Consider the following 25,036-nt stretch of genomic DNA (forward strand, 5'->3'; position numbering starts at 1 on the left):
ATGATAACATTTTGATCTCATCAGCCCACCTCTAAGTAAAGATTCGTTATAGTGAAGAATCAGATTTTGTACATGAATTTTTGTTTACTACACGTATTTCTATTTTTGTATGGAAGTTCCCTGTGCCTGTACTAAATTTATTACTTTCTTTCCAGAAATGTCTAATGCAAAAGAAAGAAAACATGCTAAGAAAATGAGGAACCAGCCCACTAATGTGACTTTATCTTCTGGCTTTGTGGCCGATAGGGGCACAAAGTACCATAATGGAGGTGGAAGACCTTTCCACCAAGCTCAAAAACAAGGTAAGATACACAGTACTTTCTCCACTCTGTTTGGATAAAAATGCTCTCTTTTTTAAGACTTTTATTTTATTTACTTGAGAGAGAGAGAGCGTGCATGTGAGCCTGAGTACATGCATAAGCAGGGGGAGGGGCAGAGGGAGAGGGAGAAGCAGACTCCCCACTGAGCAGGGAGCCCGACTTGGGGCTCGATCCCAGGACTCTGAGATCATGACCTGAGCTGAAGGCAGACGCTTAACCAACTGAGCCACCCAGGCGTCCTTTGTCAGTTCTTTTTGATAGTTTTTTTAAAATAGTGAATAACCTGCATTAAAAACAGATACAGTTGACCCTCATTATTCCCACGTTTTATATTTGCAAATAAGTTGATTTGTAACCCCCAAATTAATACTTATGGTACTTTGGTGGTCATTCGTGGACTTGTGAAGAAATGGGAGAAATTTGAGTCGCTCCATATGGACGTTCTTAGCTGAGATTCCCAATTGTGTTCTTGCTTCTGCTTTCTTTTTTTTTTTTTTTTTTTTGCTTCTGCTTTCTAACAGAGATGACCAGATGGGGGACACTAGCAGGGTTTCGCAGCAGAGCCCAGGGAGCTCTGTCTCCCACTGGGGATTGAGTTCCAGCAGATCACTTAGCACTTCTGAATCTCTTTTTTCCTTTGTAAATAAAGGAAACAGAATGTACCAGGATGAGTTGTTTTAATGGTGTGAGATGGCAATCAGTGTGATATGTGTATGTATTTCCTCTAGGAACAGTGGTTCAGTATTTGCTAATTCAATGTTCTTTGTGACTTTATAGTACATAACTGCTGGGAATATAATTGGCTATATTAGAGTGGGTAGGTTATAACTCTGCCTCAACACAATTACTATTAAAGCACACTATTTTCGGGGCACCTGGGTGGCTCAGTCTAAGCATCTGTCTTCGGCTCAGGTCAGAATCCCAGGGTCTGGGATGGAGCCCAGCATAGGGCTCCCTGTTCAGTGGGGAGCTTACTTCTTCCTCTCCCTCTGCTGCTTCCCCTGCTTATGCTTGTACTCTCTCTCTCTCTGACAAATAATTAAATAAAATCTTAAAAAAAAATTCACACTATTTTATTTCCTAAGAGGCACAGTATGTTTATTTTATATGCGTTTAACTTATGTGCTGATTTTAGAACCTTATGATATGAAGGTAATAGTTGTTCATTGGGTAGCAGTAGAAAATGCCAGTTTGGAAAGACAGCAAGTCGGTGACTAAGAACTTTATGGGGACACTTCAAAGAAGAGCATGGATTGGGTCTGATTAACTGAGTTTTAGACACATGTTCAAAATTTGAGATTCGGATCCAATAGTTGATGCCTACTATGCCATGTCAGAAGCCTTAACACATACTATCTCATTTAAACCTCCTAGCGACAAACTATAATGGAAGTAAGCTGGAACACCATAAAATTCTCTATTGAGGTCTCCCTCCATTTACAGATAGGGATTCAATGTTATCTCAAAGTCAGTGGTTTCATCGCCCAGACATTTGTATAGAGACTTTGCTTTTATTTCTTTCTTTAATTTAGCATGGGCTCCCAACTTGAGTGTGCCAGAAAATTATGATAAAAGATTAAATATACAAAATCATGTAAATTGTAGCATTTAAGAGAGCTGAGATTTAAAAATCTATTTTGTACTGTTTGGAGAAAAGGTCCCTTGTATCAGTTATATGCAAGGTTAGTTTGTCATGCTGACAACATTAGCCAGTGTAAGGCCCGCTAGCATGGTCACCTTGGGCAAGGTAATTCATTCACCTCACTCTCTGAGATTGCCTCCTCTTTAAAGGGAAGATAGTAATAACCTCCTTACAGGGTGGTTGTAGGATTAAAAACATGATTAGTGTTGCCACTTAGTGAATGTTCTCTACTGTAATGCAGATCCCTGGTAAGGCTGACCTATTTCTTTCTGTTTCCTTTCTGAAAATAAATCAGAGCCTTTCCCCGGAACTTCACGACAGCGGCAAACCAAAATGACCCACCACTCCCCCGTGGATCCTGATGTGAAGGAGCAGTCTTCCTCCAAAATCATGTTTAAAAAGAAGGGAGGTTGGAAAGCAGGTCCCGAGGGCATGTCTCAGGAAATTCCCAAGTATATAACTGGTAGGTGTTTGTGAAGAAGTGAAGTTTGATTACACGATGAGCTCTCCGTTTCCGATAAAGCCGGATTTCAGTATCTGTCTGGGCCCTGCCTCCCCATCTCCCCTCTCCTCCTCCCTTCTCGCCTCCGGCCTAGACTTTGGCTGTAGCTTCCCTGAACCTGATTGATCTCCTCTCTTCAGTCTCTCTTTTCCCTCTTGCTTGTCTTCTTATAAGTCCATATCTGTGAACTCTTCCTTTTTGTCCTAAAATCTTCTTTTCCCTTCCCCTACCTGTTTTTAAAATATAAAATGCCATCTCTGCGTCTCAGCACCCATTTTGCAAAGATGAAACCAAATTTAACACAGTCCTAGGATACGACCTCCAGGCCCTTTAGACCTTGTCTCCTGTCGCCTCTGCTATCCCCCAGCCCTGTATTCTGTAGGTGTGTCTTCTAACCTCTGTGCCTCCTGTTTACATCCAAAAAATTTCCGTTTTCCTAAAAGGAAAAGTAGTAATAGTTATGGGTACATATTTGGAAAAAGCAGAAAATATATATGTATATAAAAAAAAAAGCCTTTGAAGTCACAACCATTGTTAAAATCTTGCTTTTTCTTTGTTTTCTTATGGGATTGTTGCCCTTAAAAATGGCTGAGATTATATTGCCTGAAGGCCTCTGTTTTAAGAAATTCTTTGTAAACTTGCTTTAAACTTTTTATCTGATTAGAAAAGTAACACTGAATCCTGGTAGAAAAGAGAAGTTGAAACAGAATAGTTTCATAATCTTTAATACAGAAATAACCACCCTTGGTATTAATCTAATTGGGGGTTCAGGTGGTGGGTGAGTTGTAAGCCCACAGACTTCAGCTCTTTCTTCCTTCTGAGATCTACCAGAAGTACGGATTTGAGACTTAATCTTTATTGATGGTGCTGGTTTTGTTGACAGCTTCTACTTTTGCTCAAGCCCGAGCTGCGGAAATCAGTGCTATGTTGAAAGCAGTGACCCAGAAGTCTTCTAATTCGCTGGTTTTCCAGACCCTGCCCCGGCACATGAGACGGAGAGCCATGAGCCACAACGTTAAGCGCCTTCCCAGGCGGTTGCGGGAGATTGCCCAGAAAGAGGTATGAATTTCACTTAGTGTAAATGTTTCAGTTAGTAGTTCCTAAAAAAAATTGAGAACTGCTAACCTAATAGAGTTAAAATGAAAAAAGCAAAGTGCTCATTTTGCATATTTTGATTTAATCATGGTTCCTCCCCCACCCCTTGCTATCTAATTAGCGGGCATTTGGATATTACACATACTATTTGGAAGCCCCCCCTTTTTTTTTTATTTTCAGGTTGGAAGCCCTTCTAATGGCATTAAATAGTTGATGGTCCCCTGCCAGATTTAAAATAAAATCCTAACCTTACCAAATAAGCGATTTTAATTCTGTATTTTGGGGGTGTGGCCAGCTCAAAGTTGGAAGGGTAAGAGAAAAAAGCATCAGTGTCTGGTATTTGCCTTTTGAGTTTTTTAACATCGAAAACCTGACACTAGGGTTTGTCATTCAAGTCTAGTTGTTTTCAGCTTCACCAAAATCCTTGGGTTGGGCATTGTCAGATGTCTAGGCTACTCATGTCTCTGCTAGTTGATTCAAAAGTTCTCCATGGAACACCTTCTCTGAACTGGTATTATTCTGGTGGTGGGGTTAGAGTTCATCAACATAAACTCTTTATCCTAAGAGGCCCGCAGACTAAAGGGGAAGAGTTTTTGGGCTTGTTTCCCCCCCACCTAAAAGTTTTGCTCTGCTATGAAGGAGATTAAGAGTGAAAACTGAACAGGGATTTTGTGCTTTCTAGACATAAAGTAAGGTTTGTTTCCTAGTGATCAGGTTTGGCATTTGTCTCTCGGGACCTAGCCAATGTGAAATATATAGGTTTTCCTCGCTTGATATTTTTCATCCTATGTTTTGAGTTTCGTTCTAATCTCAGAGGTTAAAAGCCCAATAACAAAAAAGCTAGCATCTCACTGTTGTCTTGCTCTTTCAATGAATAGCCACAGTAAGCTTGTGTTATTGTGTGGAGCCTTTTATAAATATTCTAATCCTCATAGTCCACGAAGCTTGCCCAGTTAGTGATAGGACTGGGCTTCCTCTCTAAGTTTGCCCATCTCTGAGGTCTTCATTCTGTTGCCTCCCCTTCTGCTCTTTGGAGAGATAACCAAGTTAAAAAAATAAGCATACTGGGGTGCCTGGGTGGCTCAGTGGGTTAAGCATCTGCCTTCGGTTTAAGTCATGATCTCCATGTCCTGGAATCGAGCCCCGTGTCGGGTGCCCTGCTCAGCGGGGAGTCTGTTTCCCCATCTTCCTCTGCTCCTACCCCTACTTGTGCTCAGTCTCTCTCAAATAAAATCTTTAAAAAAAAATTAAGCGTACTAATGGAGTCTACCTAATCTAAAGCTAGTCGTTTGAATTCCTCACACATAACTTTGTTTTGAAACTGTTACAAAGTAGGATCTGCCTCTGTCCTTGAAACCGCAGGCCGAGAAAGCAGTACATCAGAAAAAAGAACATTCAAAGAATAAATGCCATAAAGCTCGAAGATGCCACAAAAACCGGGTGCTAGAATTCAACCGTAGACAAAAGAAGAACATATGGTTGGAGACTCACATCTGGCACGCCAAGCGGTTTCACATGGTCAAGAAGTGGGGCTACTGTCTGGGGGAGAGGCCGACGGTGAAGAGCCACAGAGCCTGCTACCGAGCCATGACAAACCGCTGCCTCCTTCAGGTGTGTGCTTCCGGCTGCGTTTCTTTTTCGATTTGTTTCGACAAAATGGAAGTGATGCCTGGGCTCAGTCCTAAGGGGTAAGACAGTGGGAGAGTCGGGGAGGCAGAGGAAGTCAGGTAAGACGGAATAACAGAAATAAATTCGATGTGATTAAGACGAAGAGAGTGGGATTGAAGATAACGTGAAGGGGAGGTTAGTTTGGGAAAAATAAGGAGGAACCAGGTCCTGCAGGGTCTTGGTGGTCACATTTGAGATTTCTTCAGTACTGATTCATTTAGAAGTCATTGCTCCACACCAAATATTTGTGTGCCCTTAGAGCTATGTTCAAAATGCTGCTCTGGATGCTTATGATTCAGTGGGATGCTGGGAAGTTTGTTCCAAATTCTTTGAGAGGACAGTTTGTTGTAGAGCTGGTGGTAGTATTAATCTTGTCCCTCTCCCCTATCCCAGTTGCTAACAAATTGCTTTCTCTCTCCCAGTAAATATTTAGAAATCTCCTCTAGGCAGAGGATCTTTCAATGGCAGGGTGGCCTTGGCCAGATTTTTTTTTTTTAACTTTTTTATCTGAGTGTAGTTGACACATAGTCTTAATGAGTCACAGGTGTACAACAGTGATTCTGCTTCTCTCTGTTATGCCACACTCACCGCAGCATAGCTGCCATCTGTCACCACACAATGCTATTACAGTATCATTGACTGTATTCTTTGTTGTGCCTTTTAGCCCCGTGACCTGTTCATTCCATAATTGGAAGCCTTGACCAAGTTTTGAAAGCCATTGATACTGTGATTCTTTGATACCAAGATCTGGAGAGCAATATAGCAAAATAATCAATATAAGAACCTTTAAAAAATTGTGGTTAAATGTGTATAGCATCAAATTTGTACACTTTAATTACTTTCTTTTTTAAGGTTTTTGTTTTTTTTATTTTGACAGAGAGAGGCAGAGCAAGAGAGGGAAAACAAGCAGGGGGAGTGGAGAGAGAGAAGCTGGCTTCCTGCCGAGCCAGGAGCCTGATGTAGAGCTTGATCCCAGGAACCTGGGATCATGACCTGAACCGAAGGCCGATGCCTAACCAACTGAGCCACACAGGCGCCCCAAGATTTTGTTTTTTAAATAATCTTTATACCCAACATGGGGCTTGAGCTTACAACCCTCAGATCAAGAGTTGCATGCCCTACAGAATGAGACAGCCAGGCACGCCCTTTAATTAAGTGCGTACTCCTGTGGCATTAACCGTAGTCCTGTTGTTGTGTAACTATGGCCACCGTCCATCTCCAGATCTTTTTCATCTTCTCAAAATGAAACTACCCCTGTTAAACAGTAACTCCCCGTTGCCCACCCTCTTGCTCCCAGCAACCACCATTCTACTTTCTGTCGCTAGGAATTTGACCATTCTAGATGCCTCATATAAGTAGAATCACACAATATTTATCCTTTTGAGACTGACTTATTTCACTTAACATAATGTCTTCAAGGTTCAGCCATGTCGTCTCATGTGTTGGAATTTCCTCATGTTTGAGGCTGAATAGTACTGCGTTGTATGTGATACTCCCATCTTGTTTATCTGTTTATCCAACAGTGGGCATTTGAGCCAGCTAGGAGCACTCACAGATATTCTTTCTGACAAGGATACCGTAACTTAACATTTTAAATGAAAATTCATTTTGACTTTGCTTAAGATTGGTTTAAGAATATTTGGGGTGCCTGGGTGGCTCAGTGGGTTAAAACCTCTGCCTTCGGCTCTGATCATGATCCCAAGGTCCTGGGATTGAGCCCTGCATCGGGCTCTCTGCTTAGCAGGGAGCCGCTTCCTCCTCTCTCTCTGCCTGCCTCTCTGCCTACTTGTGATCTCTGTCTATAAAATAAATAAATAAAATCTTAAAAAAAAAAGAATATTTGCTAATGTGCTAGGAATAGACAGATTTCAGATTTTGATTTATGAAATGATAGCTTTAGCAATTTGGTCTGTGTCATGGACCTGTGGAAGTTTTTCTGATGTGGCCTTTGGCTTCTCACAGTTTTCCCCCATGTCCTTTCCTGAGTATTTAATTATGTCTCTCCCTCTGTGCAGGATTTATCCTACTACTGTTGTTTGGAGTTGAAGGGCAAAGAGGAAGAAATCCTGAAGGCTCTTTCTCCGATGTGTAGCATAGATGCAGGTAAACCTTTTTCAAAGCTGAGCACTATTTTAGTCTTTGAGTATTTACTCATATCCCTAGCAAGGAAGCTTTTTGGAATTTAAACATATATCAAAATGCGAGAGTTCTTGTTCCCAAGGAGCGTGTTAATGTTAGAGAAGTGGGGGTTGTTTCAGATCATTTCTAACGTTGTCAGGTGTTAAGTGAGAGAGCCATTGTTCGGGTGGAGTGACTTCAGTCAGGCAGAAACCTCTTCAAATCATTCATTCACTGTTTATTGAGAACTTACCATGTGCCAGGCTTTGATCTATGCAGTGATCAAAAGCAAACCTCATCCCTCAGGGAGATAGACAACAAGAAACAGTGTGGCGATTGGGCGATAGCACCGCCATCTAAGCACCGAGATCATGACATGTTACGTGTTGTCTTTGTTTACATCAGGACTGACTTTCGCGGCAGTTCACTGCCTGTCTGGGAAGTGCCAAGGAAGTGTCCTGCTCTATCGGGCAAACAGATACCCTCGAGAGATGCTGGGGCCTGTCACGTTTATTTGGAAGTCTGAGAGGACCCCCAGTCACACTTCTGAGAGCAGGCAGTTGTGGATCTGGCTTCATCCAACGCTTAAACAGGTATAATCCTTGAGATGATTTCCTCACAACTCTGTTACTGCATTCTTTTTCTTTTTTTAAGATTTTATTTATTTGACAGAGCGAGAGAGGAAATGCAAGCAGGGAGAGTGGGAGAGGGAGAAGCAGGCTTCCCGCTGAGCAGGGAGCCCGATGTGGGGCTTGATTCCAGGACCCTGTGATCATGGCCTGAGTCTAAGGCAGATGCTTAATGACTGAGCCGCCCAGGTGCCCCTGTTACTGCATTCTTAATTACCATTGAAATCAGTGCTTTGGAAGTTTAAGTAGTATAAAAGTTGGGCGGATAGCTTGGTATTTGAATAGAGGGAAAAAAATGTTATGTGAATATGAAACGAAGCAAATCTTGACCTTTTACGTTTTGGTAAACCATATGCAAAAGTAGAGATAAAGACCCACTGAATAAATAGTGGCTTGAAGGGCTGCATTTGGTCTGATGCTCCCATGATGACTGAATTCACTGGTATCTATGTGCTTGTCAGAGCCTCTTTGATGAGGAGTAGCTGTTTTAAGTAAGTCTGATGATTTTTAATCTCTGTTAATCTTTTTTTTTTGGTCTATTCACTGGTTTCATATGGTAAGCCGTAAATTTTCTCTTTAACCTCATTTTCAAAAAAATGTTAACTGTTCAGAGTAGTCATGTTGTTTTCATTACTCTTTCATTAACCTTCACAAACTTAGGAGTTTGGTTTTTTAAAAAGATTTTATTTATTTAAGATTTTTTCTTTCTTTCTTTTTTTTTTTTTTGGTCAGAGAGAGAGAGCGCAAGTAGAGGGAGAGGCAGGCAAAGGGAGAAGCAGGTTCCCTGTTGAACAAGGAGCCCATGCAGGACTTGATCCCAAGACTGTGGGATTTTGACCAACCGAGCCAACCAGGTGTCCCAAGATGTTATTTATTTATTTGACAGAGAAGTGCACAATCAGGCGGGACTCAATCCCAGAACCCTGGGATCATGACCCAAGCCTAAGACAGAGGTGTAACCAACTGAGCCACCCAGGCGCCTCTGACACTTAGGAGCTTTTTTGTTTCAAATGCCATGCCATGTTTAGAAGCAACAAAAAAGCTTTTTTTTTTTTTTTTTTTTTTTTAAGATTTTATTTATTTGATAGAGTGAGACACAGCAAGAGAGGGAACACAAGCAGGGGGCTTGTGTGGGAGAGGGAGAAGTAGGCTTCCCACTGAGCAGGGAGCCCAATGCAGGGCTCCATCCCAGGACCTTGGGATCAGGACCTGAGCTGTAGGTAGACACTTAACGACTGAGCCACTCAGGCGCCCCAAAAGCTTTTTGATGATGGTGAATTTCATTTAATTTGTAAAGGGATAAAGATGTAAATTTTTTATTTATTATTATTATTTATTTATTTATTTTTAAAAAAGATTTTATTTATTTATTTGACAGACAGAGATCACAAGTAGGGAGAGAGGCAGGCAGAGAGAGAGAGGAGGAAGCAGGTTCTTCTCTGAGCAGAGGACCTGATGTGGGGCTCGATCCCAGGACTCTGGGATCATGACCTGAGCCAAAGGCAGAGGCTTTAACCCACTGAGCCACCCAGGCACCCCAAGATGTAAATTTTTTAAAGGGAGTAAAAAATCATATGAACTAAACCCCCTGAAGTGTCTCAATATTTCCTTAGGATATTTTAGAGGAACTCAAAGCAGCGTGCCAGTGTGTGGAACCCATCAAACCCACCATCTGCACCCCCGGCCCCCTGCTGACAACATCCGAAGAAAAAAGCCAAACTGAACTGCCTGATGAGAAAATTGGCAAGAAAAGAAAACGGAAAGATGATGGAGAAAATGCTAAACCTGTTAAAAAAGTCATCGGTGACGGAACTAGAGACCCACACCAGCCATATTCTTGGATCTCCGCAGCCACAGGCATTATAATCAGGTACAGGCTGGATTCGCTCTGAACCCACTGAATAGTTTTAGTGAAGACTTGCTCTGTTTTCACCAGTGGCTCAGACACTGTGTACGGTGGACGTTTCCATCTCGAGACCTTTTCTCTCTTTCAGTGATTTGACGATGGAGATGAACAGGCTCCGGTTGATCGGTCCGCTTTCCCACTCCATCCTGACCGAGGCGCTGAAGGCCGCTTCTGTCCAGACCGTGAGAGTAAATGCGACTGTGGTGCTTTATTCCACTCATGTCCTTCTTAGCAAATTTGTGAGACCTAACATATTTCGGTACCGTTTGGGGCCACAGCCTATAAATGTTTCTTTCTCTGTCTCTGCTTCTTATCAAAGACTTGGTCACCTTCCACTTCTAGAAGAACAGATCTCAGTGAATCTAATAAGTAAACAGACTTGTTCTTATTAAATGCAGACTATCCATGTAGATGGTGAGTTTTGTGAGTTTTGTGGGTAACAGAGCCCTTAAAGTTAGTAAAATTCTGTGCCATTTTTTGTTTGTTTGTACTTGTGTGGTGCATATTTTCTGGGGCTATTTGTTTTTTTTTTAATTTAAATTCATTTAACACAGTGTATTGTTAGTTTCAGAGGCAGAGTTCAGTGATTCATCAGTTTTACAGAACACCCAGTGCTCATTATATCACGTGCCCTCCTTAATGGCCATCACCCAGTGACCCCATCCCCCCACCTCCCCTCCAACAACCCTCAGTTTGTTTCCTATGATTAAGAGTCTCTTACAGTTTGTCTCCCTCTCTCATTTCATCTTGTTTTATTTTTCCCTCCCTTCCCTTCTGATCCTCTGTTTTTTTTTTTGTTTTTGTTTTTGTTTTGTTTTGTTTTTTAAATATTTTATTTATTTATTTGTCAGAGAGAGAGCGAGCGGGAGTGAGCACAGGCAGACAGAGTGGAAGGCAGAGTCAGAGGGAGAAGCAGGCTCCCTGTGGAGCAAGGAGCCCGATGTGGGACTCGATCCCAGGACGCTGGGATCATGACCTGAGCCGAAGGCAGCTGCTTAACCAACTGAGCCACCCAGGCATCCCTGTTTTTGTTTTTGTTTTTTTTTTAAAGATTTTACTTATTTATTTGACAGAGAGAAATCACAAGTAGACTGAGAGGCAGGCAGAGAGAGGGAAGCAGGCTCCCCGCTGAGCAGAGAGCCTGATGCGGGACTCAATCCCAGGACCCCGAGATCATGACCCAAGCCGAAGGCAGTGGCTTAACCCACTGAGCCACCCAGGTGCCCCTGATCCTCTGTTTTGTTTCTTATTCCACATGAATGGAATATTCCACTCATTCCACATGAGTGAAATCATATGGTATTTGACTTTCTTTGAGTGACTGATTTCACTGATTTATCATATCATAAGTGACTGATTTATCATAACATACTCTAGTTCTATCCATATTGTTACAAATGGCAAGATTTCAGGTTTTTGATGGTTGCATATTAGTCCATTGTGTGTGTGTGTGTGTGTGTATTTTTTTAAAGATTTTATTTATTTATTTGACAGATAGATATCACAAGTAGGCAGCGAGGCAGACAAAGGGGTGGGGGCAGGCTCTCTGCTGGGCAGAGAGCCTGATGCAGGGCTCGATCCCAGGACCCTGGGATCGTGATCTGAGCTGAAGGCAGAGGCTTTAACCCACTGAGCCACCCAGGCGCCCCTCCATTGTATATTTATATCACATCTTCTTTACCTGTTCACCTGTTGATGGACATCTGGGCTCTTTCCATAGTTTGGCTATTGTGGACATTGCTGCTATAAACATTCGGCTTCACATGCCCCTTCGGATCACTACATTTGTATCTTTAGGGTAAATACCCAGTAGTGCGATTGCTGGGTCATAGGGTAGCTCTATTTTTAACGTTTTGGGGAACCTCCATGCTGTTTTCCAGAGTGGCTGCACTAGCTTGCATTCCCTCCAGCAATGTAATAAGGCTCTCTGGGGCTAGTTTTAAAGGTCTGTGGTCCCGAAAAGGTTAAGAGCAGTATGTCTAGCGTGGCCCTGTCCAGCTTTCGGCAAGGGTGCGCCGAGTGTGGTAGCTGTTAGCCCATGTAGCTCTTGAGCACTTGAGATGTGGCTGGTGTGACTGAGGAGCTGAATTTGTACCTTCATTGAATTTTAATTACCTAGAAATTAAATAAAAATAGATCTCTGTGGCTGGTGGCTACCAAGTTGCCCCTGCAGCTCTAGAGAAGAGCGACGAGGTTAGGAATCAGATGCTCCAGGTTCAGATTTGGTTTGTTTCCTTGTGTTAGCACAGCTGACCCTTGCGTGCCGGGGCCTCCCACAGAGTTCATGTGGTTAGACAAGATGTAGGTGGGAACAGATTTTGAGCTGTTAGAAGAAAAATACTTTAAAAATCAAAAGCTACTTCTCTCTCTCTCTCTGCTTCTACACCGGCCTCAACCAGTGTGTCTCACCGAAGCAGCTTCCTCACTTCCTCTGCTCTTCCTTCCTTTCACCACAGCCTCCACACAGGGAACAGAATGGTCTCTTACCAGTTGGTTCATATATTGTCATTTCCCGATCTAAAGCTATTGAGTAGCTTCTTACTGTATTTGTGGTCATTCATGTGACTGCGTGCTCTCATGGCTTCCTGCCTCTGGCTCTGTCTCTCCGCACTGCAGCTCAGCCGTGCTGTCCTTCTCTCAGGTCCTGGAATATGTCAGGTCTCCGCTCCCTTAAAGCCTTCACACCTCCTTTCTTCCCACCTGGCCAAATGTTCTGTCCTCGCACCCTCTTTGCTTGGTAAACCTTCCTTAGTCTTCAGATTTCAGCCTTCATCTCATTTCTCTCTGGAATCCCTTCCTGACCCTCAAGTTAAATGAAATCAATTATATTGTATTTCATTGCATTTTGTACATTTCTCAGTTTATATGTTTAGATTTGCTTGTGTACTTAGGCGATGTTCATATTGAACTTGGTGAGGGCAAGGACTCTGTCCCCCAGTTTTTAGCGCAGAGGAGGGGCTCCATTCCAGCTCGTAAGTCGCTCAGGGAGGATTTGAACCTGAGAAGTTTGGTTCCGGAGCCTGTGTTTTAAACCAATAAGCTATGCTATCTGAGTGACATAAATAGCTTGTATGTTAACAGGTTGCTTCCATAGAATCTGTAGGAGCACGTCCTACTTCAGTGAACTTCCGTATGAATCATGGCTGTAAGTCTTGTGCTCTGTGTGCACCTGGTAAGGAGGTGCTTTTTGGTTTTCTTTTTTCAAATTATTTATTTATTTATTTAGATTTTATTTATTTATTTGAGAGACAGAGATAGCAACAGCATGAACCAGGGTGGGGAAGGAGAAGCAGGCTCTCCGCTGGGCTTGGGGCCCGAGACGGGGCTCAATCCTAGGACCCTGGGATCACAACCCAAACCAAAGGCAGATGCTTAACTGACTGAGCCACCCAGGCACCCCAGGTTCTTATATTTTTATTCATGTAAGTAATCTCTGTACTAGCATAGAGCTCAAACTCATGACCCTGATATTAAGAGTTTCAGTCTCTTCTGACTGAGCCAGCCAAGTACCCCTGAGATGATTTTTGAAACCTTGCTCAATTCCTCATTCTATCTGGGAAAAATACAAGTAGAAGACTTGTGTATCTTATTTGAAGTTTCTAGGAATGAAGCAGTTGTAAGATATCCTTTTACCAAAGATTTCTTCAGACTGTGTAGGTTTGGTGTTTCTTTTTGTGGGGAAAGTCTTATTGCTTAAATTGGTATGAAGTTGGCAGTAGTGGGAGAGGAGCAAGGGGCAGGCCTCTTTCCTCAGTAGTGTGCTGAGAGAAGAACACGTGTCTCTTTGAAAACCATAGGTGTGGTTTTTAGTGTGTGAAATCTTGAGAGAAGTGTAATGCTATGTCCATGCCTCTGATTAGAAGAGCACTTAGGTTGGTATGAATTAGTGTGTTAAACAGGGGAGCAGTTGTCTACAAATCTCAGCCCTAACAATGATCAAGTCTGATTCATCATTTCTCTGGTGAATAGGAGTTGTTATTTTTCAGGAGGGAGAAGACACGGAGAAGACACCTCACCACTGGTGGATTGAAACCTGTAAGAATCCTGATAGCGTTTCCCTTCATCACAGACAAGAAGCCATTTTTGAGTTGTTGGGAGGTATTCAGAGGGAAGACTGACCGGGTGGTTTGGGGACGGAGGGAGGAGTGGGAAGTGCATTAAAAGAGTGTTTTACAGTTGGGCTAACTACATGGAGCAGTGCTTTTTAACTTGGAACTCCTTGTCATAATACAGCAAGAGAACATGGAAGAGTGGTGCCTGACTCAGTGAATTAGGAAACTCTGAGTTTATGTTAATATGCCAAATAACTGGCATTCTGATATGATAGGTAAACACATAGCTCAGGTACTGAAACGAAGGTCTCTACTTATCCGTACACAATTACGTTTGTTTGTGAAGCTACTGTAGTTATCACTAATGGAAATCTACATGTCCATGTTGTAAAATAATCTGTTATGTTAACTTAATGTTTTTGGTAAGAAATGTTACTCTCTATGAATGTTAATTTACTCTCTTCAAGTATTAATGGGACAAAAGAGGAATGTAGGTTTTTTAATAATTAGCCCAAGAAGCAATTTTTATTAAAAAATTTGAATATTCAAGCAAGTGTATATATTGTGAATGACTTTGTAAAAGGTTGGGTTTTATTTGTTTTTTGTTAAAGGAATTACATCACCAGCAGAAATTCCAGCCGGTACTATTTTGGGACTGACTGTTGGGGATCCTCGAATAAATTTGCCTCCAAAGAGGTCCAAAGTTTTGCCCAATCCAGAAAAATGCCAAGGTAAAGTTTCTAGAACACTCCTGGTTTTCCTTTCAATTTTGAGTAGTTTAGTTCTATGAGAAGAGTTCTGACAGGTCTGCATTGACTTCATCTGTAAAAAGTTAGGGTGATCTTTACCTGCCTCCCTTTCAAGGTGATTATAACCAAAGGAGATGGTGTGTATGGAAGTGTCTTTTAGCTAGGAGACGTGTAGCCTTATCCTTATGTTCATTTTTTTTTTTTCACCTGAGTTCTTTATTTTTAGTATCTGGTAAAAACCTGTCGTTCTGCAAACCGGGTTCTCTGAAAATGCCTGGCATTTCAGAATTTTAATTGTGAGGAAGGGATCTGCACCCGCAGCTGGTCTTGTGCTCATTGGAAGCCTCTGTCTGACCATACAGATGATCCAGGTTCGAATCCTGGCAAGGCCATCCCAGGTGCTGAAGGGTAAGAAGTCTTGGTTTAGACTCAGTAGAGTGGCCTGTGGGAGGTTGTTGGGTGGGGTGGCATCAGATGGTGGTTAGGAGCCTGCTAAAATTTTAGTCTGATCTGATTCTCAACAATGGTGATAATATCGTGTTGTATTTACTGTCATTTAAATACTGAATTGGAAGAATCATTAAAATTACCTTCTGAATTTTGAGAGGAAAAATACAGGTATGTGTAGTAATAACTTCAGTTTTGTTTTTTTTTTAACCTCCACATGTAGTTAATAGCTTATTAAAGGAGCAACAAATTAGTCTGTCAGATCCTTACATGAAAGGGGGGTTGGATGAGAGGAGTTTGAAGCTCTGTCGGCAGGTTAGTTAATCATGGAGCCTCAGATATTACTCAGTGAGTTGTTGCCTCTTTTCTTTTTTAATGGCATTATTGTCTGATGCAACCCTCAAAGTTGCAGTGTTGACTGAGCATTAAACACTGACTATCTTAATTGCCTTAAAGCTGTAGTTTCAACTCCACTTACTTTCCCTTGCTGCCTCAGATCCCTTTTTGGAATGAGGTAGTTACGTGTTAAATTCTTTTTAATGCTTTTATCTTCATAGGAATCAGTTCCAGGAAAATTAAAGTCTACCTTAAGACATATGATTTAATTTCTTTAAGAACCTACCATCTTGGTAGTCCTTGTTGTATTTTATTAAAACCTGTTTTAGGTAATTTCATTGAAGAAGTAATGGTATGTGAGCTACATAAAAAATTAAACTTTTTGAGGAATTAGGATTATAACAATATCACTAATAGATGTAACATATCATCTAGGATGATAACTTAAAACTAAAGTTAGAAATAGACTTTGATGAGCCGGGTCAATTAATAAAAGATTAATCCCTTGGAAGAGTCTCGGTGTCATGATGATTGAAAACTTAATTCTCTGATGTACTTCCAGTTTCTCTTTCTACATCTGAAGTCGTTCTCTGCCTATTTTAACTGGGACAAAATGGACCAATTTTGGTGCTACTTAAACCACAAAGAAGGGTTTGCCCTTCTTATTTGCAGGACAAACTGTCTTGTGTGTACTGGGGATTTGAGGATTCTGAAAAGAAGGGGTATATGAATGTGATATTGCGATATAATAAGAAATATGTATTTTGGTCTTCGTGCAGCTGCCCCTTTCTTGGTATAGAGCTCCTAAAGTCCTTGTAATTCCCTAAGTGATAACAGCCTTAAAGCCTTAAAGGCTAAAGGAGTGTCTTTTCTTATTCATTAAAGCCCCTTTCAGTCACAACTTTTATGTTAATGAGGTTAAAAAGTCTCTAGGATGGTGGGCTGGTTAACCAGGGGAACCAACCTCAAGGTTAGAGCGTTAGAACTTTCTCAGACACTTCTACCCCTGCCCCATCCAGACCTGCCTCTGGGAGGGGGAGGTGGGTTAGAGATTGAGTTTGATTGTCAACAGGCAATGATTTAATTGGTCATGCCTACTTGATTATGACTGTGTAAAATCTTATACAGTTGGGGTTTGGAGAACTTCCCGTTTGCTGAACACTTGAAGATGCTGGGAGGGCAGTGAGTTTGAAGAGGGCCAGGGCCTCCTTGTTCCCTTGTTCCCTCATACTTACCCCGTGTTTCTCTTCCATCTGGCTGTTGGCTGAGTTAAATCTTTTCATTAAAAAACAAAGCAAAACAAAACAGTAATGGAGTCAGTAAACTTTTCTTGAGTTCTGGGAGCCATTCTAGCCAATTACTGAATTTGAGGAGGGGGTCGTATAGGTGGGACCAATTTCTAGCCAGCTGGTCAGAGGTATTGGAGACCAGGGACTTCCAACTGGCATCTGAAGAAGGGGCAGTCTTGTGGGACTGAGTCCTTAACCTCTGGGATCTGACACCATCTCCAGGAAGGTGTGTCAGAACTGGTGTGAATTGTAGGACACCCAGCCCGTGTTGCAGGATTGCTTGCTCTCGGGAAAATGGCTGCACGTTTGAGTGTCAGAAGTGTTCGGAGTAGAATAGCAAGACTGTAGGGAGGGAAATAGTCTTTCGGTGAAGAACTTGAAGTAGCGGTGCATATTGTCAGATGCACTGAAGAAGTTTACTTGATCGTTTGATCCTGGATTTTGATTTGAATATTACTAATTTGTTTTTGCAAATCTTTTCAACTTAACAACAGCATTGCACTATGTAAGTAACTGGCTTTCCATGTGAGATTTTTGAAATATAATTCCTGTTGCACTGTCATTGTAGGATTTATTCTCCTTAATCTTTCTCTTTATGTACTCTTCGATAGTGTCTACCCAAAACACAGGAAGAATCGAGTTGGCTTTAGAGGGATAGGTGAGAGATCATCCCTTTTTACAGCTTTTCCAAGTACCTTTAGAGCACGGAGCTGCAGGTGACTTCATGAAGTGTCGAATTATTGGTCATTTTGCACTGACTCCTCCATTTCTGCTCTTGGGAGAAAAAGCCCTCATAGCTTCAGTTGGTCTCTTTTAACTGTTCTGCAGGTTTAATTTAGAATAGAGTGAATTTGAAGACTAACTTTGGTTTATTTGATTCCCAAACGAGGCAAACTTTAATTTCCTTTGCTTCCCTAAGGAAAACTTATTAAGAAAGTTTTAATTTAAAATTTGGTCATCTTCAAATACATTTAAGAAAGAAAAACTATTTCCTTCAACCTTTAAGTTATTCTGTAGTTATGCAGTGAATTAGAAGGCTTTTGCCTGGTATGAAAGAAAGTATTCTTTATTTGGGTCTTGGGCCAAGGATTTAGAATTCCATTCAGAATCAATTGTCATTCTAGGCCCACTTAGGTACATGCTGGCTCAGCTGGTAACATTCTTTTTCCCTCAGTACTAGACTCTTGACCTAAAAGGGTCTTTCCCTTTGCCTTCAGGCATACTCTGATATGTTTTAAATAGAGTTTATATTTTAGAACAGTTTTAGGTTCACAGCAAAGTTGAGTAGAAGGAATAGAAAGTTCCTGTATTCCCCTGCCCTCACATACACACAGCCTCCACTGACACATCACTGTCGCCCAAAGTCCACGGTTTCCATCAGGGTGCGCTCTTGGTGTTTTATATTCTGTGGGATTTGACAAATTTGGAACAGCATGAGTCCATCATCGTAGTATCATGAAATAGTTTGACTGCTCTAAAAATCTGTGCTCTGCCTATTCCTCCCTCTCTCTCCCAGCCCTTGATCTTTTCACTGTCTTCATAGTTGTGTTTTCTCGAATGTCATCGCATTGGAATCATACAGTATGTAGCCTTTTCAGATATCTTCTTTCACTTTGTAGTAAGCATTTCAGGTTCCTCCATGTCTCTTCGTGGCTCAGTAGCTCATTTCTTTTTAACACTGACTGATATTCCATTGTCTGGATGTCCTACCTACTTTGTTTCATCTATTTATTTATTATTATTTTTTAGAATATTTGGAGTTGTGGGCATCTTTTTTGTGCCTTTGCAAGCCTCAGGCTCAGCCCTGTCTTTTGTAGAGTCCCAGTTCTGTCACTCACATTGTTGGCAGCTCTCCACAGGAAAGCGATTCTGGGTGGACAGAGGCTGTTTGAAACGGAGCCCGTTTGCTCCTAGACAGGCCGTGGGAACTTTCACATATACAGCATTGGTACTCAAGATGCTGTTGGTTATTATCTTCCATGAGGAAGATAGAGGACTAGAAGCAGTTTCTGCTTTAAGGAGCTTTGATCTCAGATCTTTACATCAATGTAATTTTCTCTATCTTTGCTCTCCCCTGAAATCTGTCACATTGTGGGCCAGTCGATTCCACCTTATTTTTTTCCAGCCATCAGACCCATGCAGGTATGTGCCTTTGAGTGTGACCTTTCTGTGTAGGTAGTTTAGACGTTAGCCAAAATTCATGAATTGTCTGATTTTCTTTCTTTTAATTTTTCAGTCCAATAAAAGAGAGTTGGAAGATTTTTTTCCCCCTAGTGTTTCAATGACTTCATGTGGGAAATCTCTTCTATCAGTATATGTGTTTCTAATTGAAAAAGTTTCTCCTTTTTTTCCCACTGGAGTACTTTTTTGCATGGTGCAGTTTCTTTAAAGGGATGAAACAAAACATTTCACAGAAAATAGGCTCATTTTAAAGGAATGAGAAAAACATGTTTTACAGAAGGAATAAATATTCAGTTGAATGGAAAAGGATTGATTATAAGAGACTTGAAATAATAGAGCAGAAGAAAAAGCTGGTATCTATTGGCTCACAGCTGTAGGGACAGGAATGGTATAAAGAGCCCTTAAATGAACAGTTAAAATATGGCTTGTACTGTCCTAGTGTGTTATAAAGAAATTGTTCACCGTGCAGGGGTTCCTAGAATTTGGTTATCTTAAATGTGGGATTAGGCAGTTATTTACCTGAATGTGATCTTTATATCTTATACATTAAAAATACATGTCAAAAAAATAAGTTTAGGAGCTTTGCTCTTTTATGAAACCAATTATAGGAGTAGCTTAATTTCTAGTCAAGTAAATTCATCTAGAGAAGTTAAGTGAGCACCTACAAAATATTTTCTTGTAACAGAAGGCCAACCAGCAATGTTGAGAGTTTGACTTCGTTGATCTAAAGGATGTAGTTTGAAGGCTCTTTCTTTTCCCTCTTAGATAATGAGAAAGTTAGACAACTGCTTCTGGAGGGTGTGCCTGTGGACTGTGCGCATAGCTTTATTTGGAACCAAGCTATCTGTAAGAATGTCACAGAGAATAAAATCTCGGATCAGGTAACTAATGGTGTAAGGATTGTTGGTCAAGTCCTGAAGACAGGTTGAAATTCCTCACTCGAGATGCCGTAAAAGTTATTTTGTCCTTTAGAGAATCCCATAGACTCCCTTTTATTTTCAATTTATTGATGCCTTACTTATGATTTTTTTCTGTTCTTAGAGAAGAATAATCTCAAGAAAAATTTACTACGAAGACTTTTTCTTAATATGATAATTCCACGATTTAAATATATGTTTTTCTTTTATTTTCTTTTTCCCTTAAATGTTCTATCTTTAATCTCACAGTGATTGAGCTCTTACCCAGATCAGGGATTATAGTAGATTGATGGGCTAGATGGCTAGGATGTGTTTGAGAAAGTACAGGGTCAAAGGAAGCCCAAAGAAGGGACACTAAGCCCAGACTAGGGAAGTTGGGAAAAGCTTCCTGGATGGGGGAGCTGGTGTTTGACCTGACCCTTAGGTGGGTGGACAGAATTAAACCAGACTTCTTGAGGGCCAGGAGCCAAGGCTGCTGGAAGTGAGACCAGCATGTGCAAGGGTCCAGGATGATGTGTTCAGGAATCTCTAAGTGAGTCAGTAGCTTGGAGTTGAGGGTGGGGCAGGAGATGAAGAAGTAAAAGGGTTCAGAGCATAAGAGACCTTGAAGTATTTAAAGGATTTGGGCAAAGGACATAGGGCGTCACTGATGGTTTGAAGCTGGGCCGTGACGTGATCAGATTTCACCCAGCAACACTGTAGAAGGTAGATTAGACTAGGAATGGGGGTTCCAGCAGAGGAACTGAAGAGAGGGCTTGTGGTTGGATGGCCTTAAAAGAGACCCTGCAAATAGTCCTTAATTGAGGACATGAGGGGGGCCTGAATTGAGACCATGTGGGTGGAGTGGATTGGATGGCGGGAAGTGGGAAAGGAGGAGACATGTAAATTAGCTCCTAAGAGGCTAGCTTGAATTCAGTACTTCAGGTAAAAGAGACCCAGAGCCTGATTTATCACTGCTGTATTCCCAAGTTCTAGAAGAGTGTTTGTCACATAAAATGTACTCAGTAAACATTTGGAATTCAATGAATGAAGAGCAGACATGTGAATGGATGAATGAATGAGTGAGTGAGTCAGTCCCCCAGCTAGGTGGGGAACACAGGAGGAGAGCAGATGCTGTAGGGAAGATGAATTCAGTCCTGGATAAACTTGAGTTGGAAGGTCCTCAGGACTTCGCCGTCGGAGTAGATGCCCAGGAGACGGGTTTTGATCCCAGGAGGAAAAGCTGGGGCTAGGAGATGGATATTTTAGAATCAACACCATGTAGAGATGGTAGTGGAAACTCAGCCCAGAGGTGAGAAGATTACTCAGGACTTGGTCATGATCAAGGAGCATCCATGAGGTAGGAGGCAGACTGGCTGCGTGGCGGCGGTCTCTTGTGTAGTCTTTCCTGTGGGTGCTAGGCCTCTCTCTTGCCCGTTCATCTCTTTTTACAGCTGGCAAGACAAGTCTGAGGGGCTGTTGTGCACCACTCCCTACAGTCCACATAACAAGTAATTTATAGCATCTTTAAATCTTTAAGACCTGGTGAAAAAATTTCTCAAGCGCCCCAGAGTGTTTGCCCAGTCACCCCTCCTTGAGAAGTTATTGTTTGTACCTTTTTTTGTTTGTTTGTTTGTTTATGTCACCCACCATTTTTTTTTTTTTTAACCTCCTGACAACGAACCTTAACCAAAGTAAATGTAAGGACTGAACATCCAAATACAAAATTAATCCTGACATAAGAATTAGCAGAATGGATGTGGGTTATTATATAACTTTGAATCATCTGGTATAGTGTAGCTCAAATTTAAGATAATTTGGCATTTTCTACCGAAACACTTGTATAGAGGAAAATCACTGAAGGAGGAATACCATGTATTTCAAATGGCTTCCATTTATTTACTGAGAACATTTTTTTCCCTTGTATTTTGAAAGAGCATTTAACTTTCTAAAGCTGTTCATCAGGAGAGCCAGTAGAATCTCCCAGAAAATTAGGGTTGTTTGTCTTGAATGATTTTCTTCCGCTTTAGGATTTAAACCGGAGAAGAAGTGAATTGCTGGTGCCCGGGTCACAGCTTGTTCTAGGTCCCCAGGAATCCAAGATACCTATACTTTTGATTCAGCAGCCAGGGAAGGTGACCGGTGATGACCGACGAGGCTGGGGAAGTGGCTGGGACATCCTGTTCCCCAAAGGCTGGGGCATGGCTTTCTGGATTCCATTTGTAAGTTCTTTTCCGTTCCCACTGTAGAGTGTAAAATACATTCCTAGTCCATTCCACATGCTGAAAGTATTCCACACTGCATGCCCCACTTAGAAATCGAGGGCTGTTTTTCTACCCTTGGAGCTATAATTCTGATCCAGGGTACTTCATAATGTCCCCAGAGCCGGGTTGTCATTAATAAGAGTTGGGCTGACACAGTATGAATTTCTGAGATTTTGAAAATGTCCTGATTTTTATTTGACAGACAGAGATCACAAGGTAGGCAGAGAGAGAGCAGGGGAAGCAGGCTTCCCGCTGAGCAGAGAGCCCAATGCAGGGGCTTGATCCCAGGACCCTGAGATCATGACTTGAGCCGAAGGCAGAGGCTTAACCCACTGAGCCACCCAGGCACCCCAGAAGTGTCTTGATTTTTGAATAGTAGTGGTAACAAACTGGGCAGGGAGCCTGACATGGGACTTGATCCCAAGAGCCTGGGATCATGACCTGAGCCAAAGGCAGATGCCTAACCAACTGAGCCACCCAGGCGCCCCTGAGATAGCTTTTTGTCTTGTTTTATGCGTGTGGTGTTTTTTTTACTCAAAAGAATTTGTTACAGTTTAAAAGCAGTTTTTATAATTTTCTAATTTTTATAGATGTATAGCATAACTTTTTTAGTTTTAAGTGCTGACCATGTATTCCTACTAGCTGCAGCTAAAAGCTTTATTAAAATCCAGTGCTTTTTTTTCTTCTCAATAGTTTTTTTATTATTATTATTTTCTAAAGATTCTATTTATTTATTTGTCTGAGAGAGACAGAGCGTGTGTGCACAAGCAGGGGGAGGGGCAGAGGGCGATGCAGGCTCCCCACTGAGCAGGGAGCCCGATGTGGGTCGATCCCAGAACCTTGGGATCATGACCTGAGCTGAAGGCAGATGCTTAACGACTGAGCCACCCAAGCATCCCTCTTCTTGATAGTTTAAATATTACTTTGAACCAGAGAGTATAATAGATAAGACTGTTAGAATCACATAGGTAAATTTTAGCAATTATGCTTGGTATAATAGACATTCGGTTAATCATTTAAGATTCATTTCTTGGGCTCCTGACTGGCTCAGTTGGTAGGGCATGCAACTCTTGATCTCGGGGTCATGAGTTCAAGCTTCACAGTGAGTGTAGAGCTTACTTAATAAAAAATAATAATAGGGGTGTCTGGGTGGCTTAGTGGACTGCCTTTGGCTCAGGTCATGATCTCAGGGTCCTGGGATCCAGCCCTGCATCGGGCTCCCTACTTTTCAGGAAGCCTGCTTCTCCCTCTTCCTCTGCCTGCTGCTCCCCCTACTTGTACTCTCTTACTCTCTCTCGCTCTGTCAAATAAATAAAATGATCATCATCATAATAATAATAAAAAGAAGGGGAATATTTTAAAACACTTCTAATTTTTAAACTATGATCTGTTTTAAGCATACAAAAAAGTATAGATACTGAAATAATACATATGGACCCTTCACCCATCCTGCAGCTTAAGAAAACATTACAGGGAAGCCCGGGTGGCTCCGTCTATTAAGTGTCTGCCTTTTGCTCAGGCCATGATTCCCACGTCCCAGGATCAAGTCCTACATCAGGCTCCTTGCCCAGTGGGGAGCCTGCTTCTCCTCTGCCTGCTGCTCTCCCTGCTTGTGTTCTCTTTCTCTCTGACAAATAAATAAAATCTTTAAAAAAAAAAAGAAATGAAACATGACAGAATTATTGGAAGCACTCTCTCCAGCTCCATTGCCCGTCCTCTTCCTAAAAGAATCACTATTCCTGTTTTCAGTGTTTGTCACTACCTTGCCATTTTTTATAGCTTTCTTAAGTATGCTCTGTATTCCCACATAAAATAACTATATTTTGTTTTTAAACTTTATATATCTTACCACATTTATGCTTTTGCAACTTACTATATTCACTCAACATTGAGATTTTTTCTGTGTTGATTGATGAAGCTGTTCCATCATTTTTGCTCGTGTATAACCCCTTTTAGGATTATTCCACACTCACCCATTCTCTTTTTGATGGGCATTTAGGTGGTTTTGCATTTTCTCCATACAAACATTAAACACTAATTTTACTGTAGGTTGGTGTATTAATAGGGTCTTTTTGACATTTCTGTTAGATCTATCGAGGGGCAAGAGTTGGCGGGTTAAAAGAGTCTGTGATGCATTCGCAGTACAAAAGGTCACCGGACATCCCCGGAGATTTCCCAGACTGCCCCGCGGGTGTTGTGTTTGCCGAGGAGCAAGCCAAGAACCTCCTTGAAAAATACAAAAGGTAAGAAACCAGCTTCTCCAGTTTCCTAACATCTTGTGAGGAAGAGAAGGGCCTTCTCAATGTTGGCCAGTGATGCTTGGAATGGCTTCAGTAACTCTTACATAACGTGGAGGGTTCATAGACTTTTCCTTGAATTAATAAAACAAGACGTAGTGAAGTTAGGAGATCGTCTTATATGTGGCTCTTGTAGGCCTGTCCAGGTTAGAGACCCTTCCCACGGTCATTTGCTAACATTGATGTTGGTGCGTGCCTAAACTGGGGGCCTGTCCCTTCCAAATAGCATTTGCGTTTTTTTACTACCAGTTATAGAGGTATGTATTTATGAGACTTTAATGAAACTATGGGAATGTGTAAAAGTGCTTTGTAAACAGGTGTATTCCTTCCATCCAGACAGATAAGTAACTATTTTTACATGTCGGTATCTATCCAGCTAGCCTTATTTTTTTCCTTTCTTTTCTCTCCCTGGGGGACTGGCCAGCGAAGGGGTTTGCATCTCTTACACTGTGAAGTGCATGCCACCTTTTAGAGCCTGACTCTCACCTCCATTCCAGGCTTCCGGGAGCACAGAGACTCCCTTGTTTGTTGTGGCGTCAGTGGCATCTAGCCAGTGCCTGGTGCATGGTGTCCTTAGTAACTGTCTTTGTTGACTGATGAATGGAGAGATAGTGGGATGGTGTAGTTCCTTGACCATGAGCTCCA

At 41.7% G+C, this 25,036-nt stretch overlaps 1 protein-coding gene across 3 annotated transcripts in view; it reads left to right on the top strand.

The window, feature by feature from the left end:
* The window catches only part of POP1 (POP1 homolog, ribonuclease P/MRP subunit), a 38,184-nt gene that overhangs the window by 5,244 nt on the left and 7,904 nt on the right, over window positions 1–25,036 (top strand). The window contains exons 2-14 of one of the 3 annotated variants that reach the window (XM_059394920.1): window positions 156–302; window positions 2,258–2,425; window positions 3,348–3,523; window positions 4,922–5,170; window positions 7,243–7,330; window positions 7,751–7,938; window positions 9,588–9,844; window positions 9,969–10,068; window positions 13,867–13,978; window positions 14,544–14,663; window positions 19,700–19,815; window positions 21,861–22,052; window positions 24,183–24,337. In XM_059394920.1, coding sequence (XP_059250903.1) covers window positions 158–302; window positions 2,258–2,425; window positions 3,348–3,523; window positions 4,922–5,170; window positions 7,243–7,330; window positions 7,751–7,938; window positions 9,588–9,844; window positions 9,969–10,068; window positions 13,867–13,978; window positions 14,544–14,663; window positions 19,700–19,815; window positions 21,861–22,052; window positions 24,183–24,337 — 2,066 coding nt within the window. In that variant the 5' untranslated portion in view covers window positions 156–157. The remainder of the gene's footprint in view (window positions 1–155; window positions 303–2,257; window positions 2,426–3,347; window positions 3,524–4,921; window positions 5,171–7,242; window positions 7,331–7,750; window positions 7,939–9,587; window positions 9,845–9,968; window positions 10,069–13,866; window positions 13,979–14,543; window positions 14,664–19,699; window positions 19,816–21,860; window positions 22,053–24,182; window positions 24,338–25,036) is intronic. The other 2 variants (XM_059394922.1, XM_059394921.1) reach the window with 2 other exon arrangements.

Source organism: Mustela nigripes, chromosome 3 (assembly GCF_022355385.1).
Source record: "Mustela nigripes isolate SB6536 chromosome 3, MUSNIG.SB6536, whole genome shotgun sequence".
NCBI lineage: Eukaryota > Metazoa > Chordata > Mammalia > Carnivora > Mustelidae > Mustela > Mustela nigripes.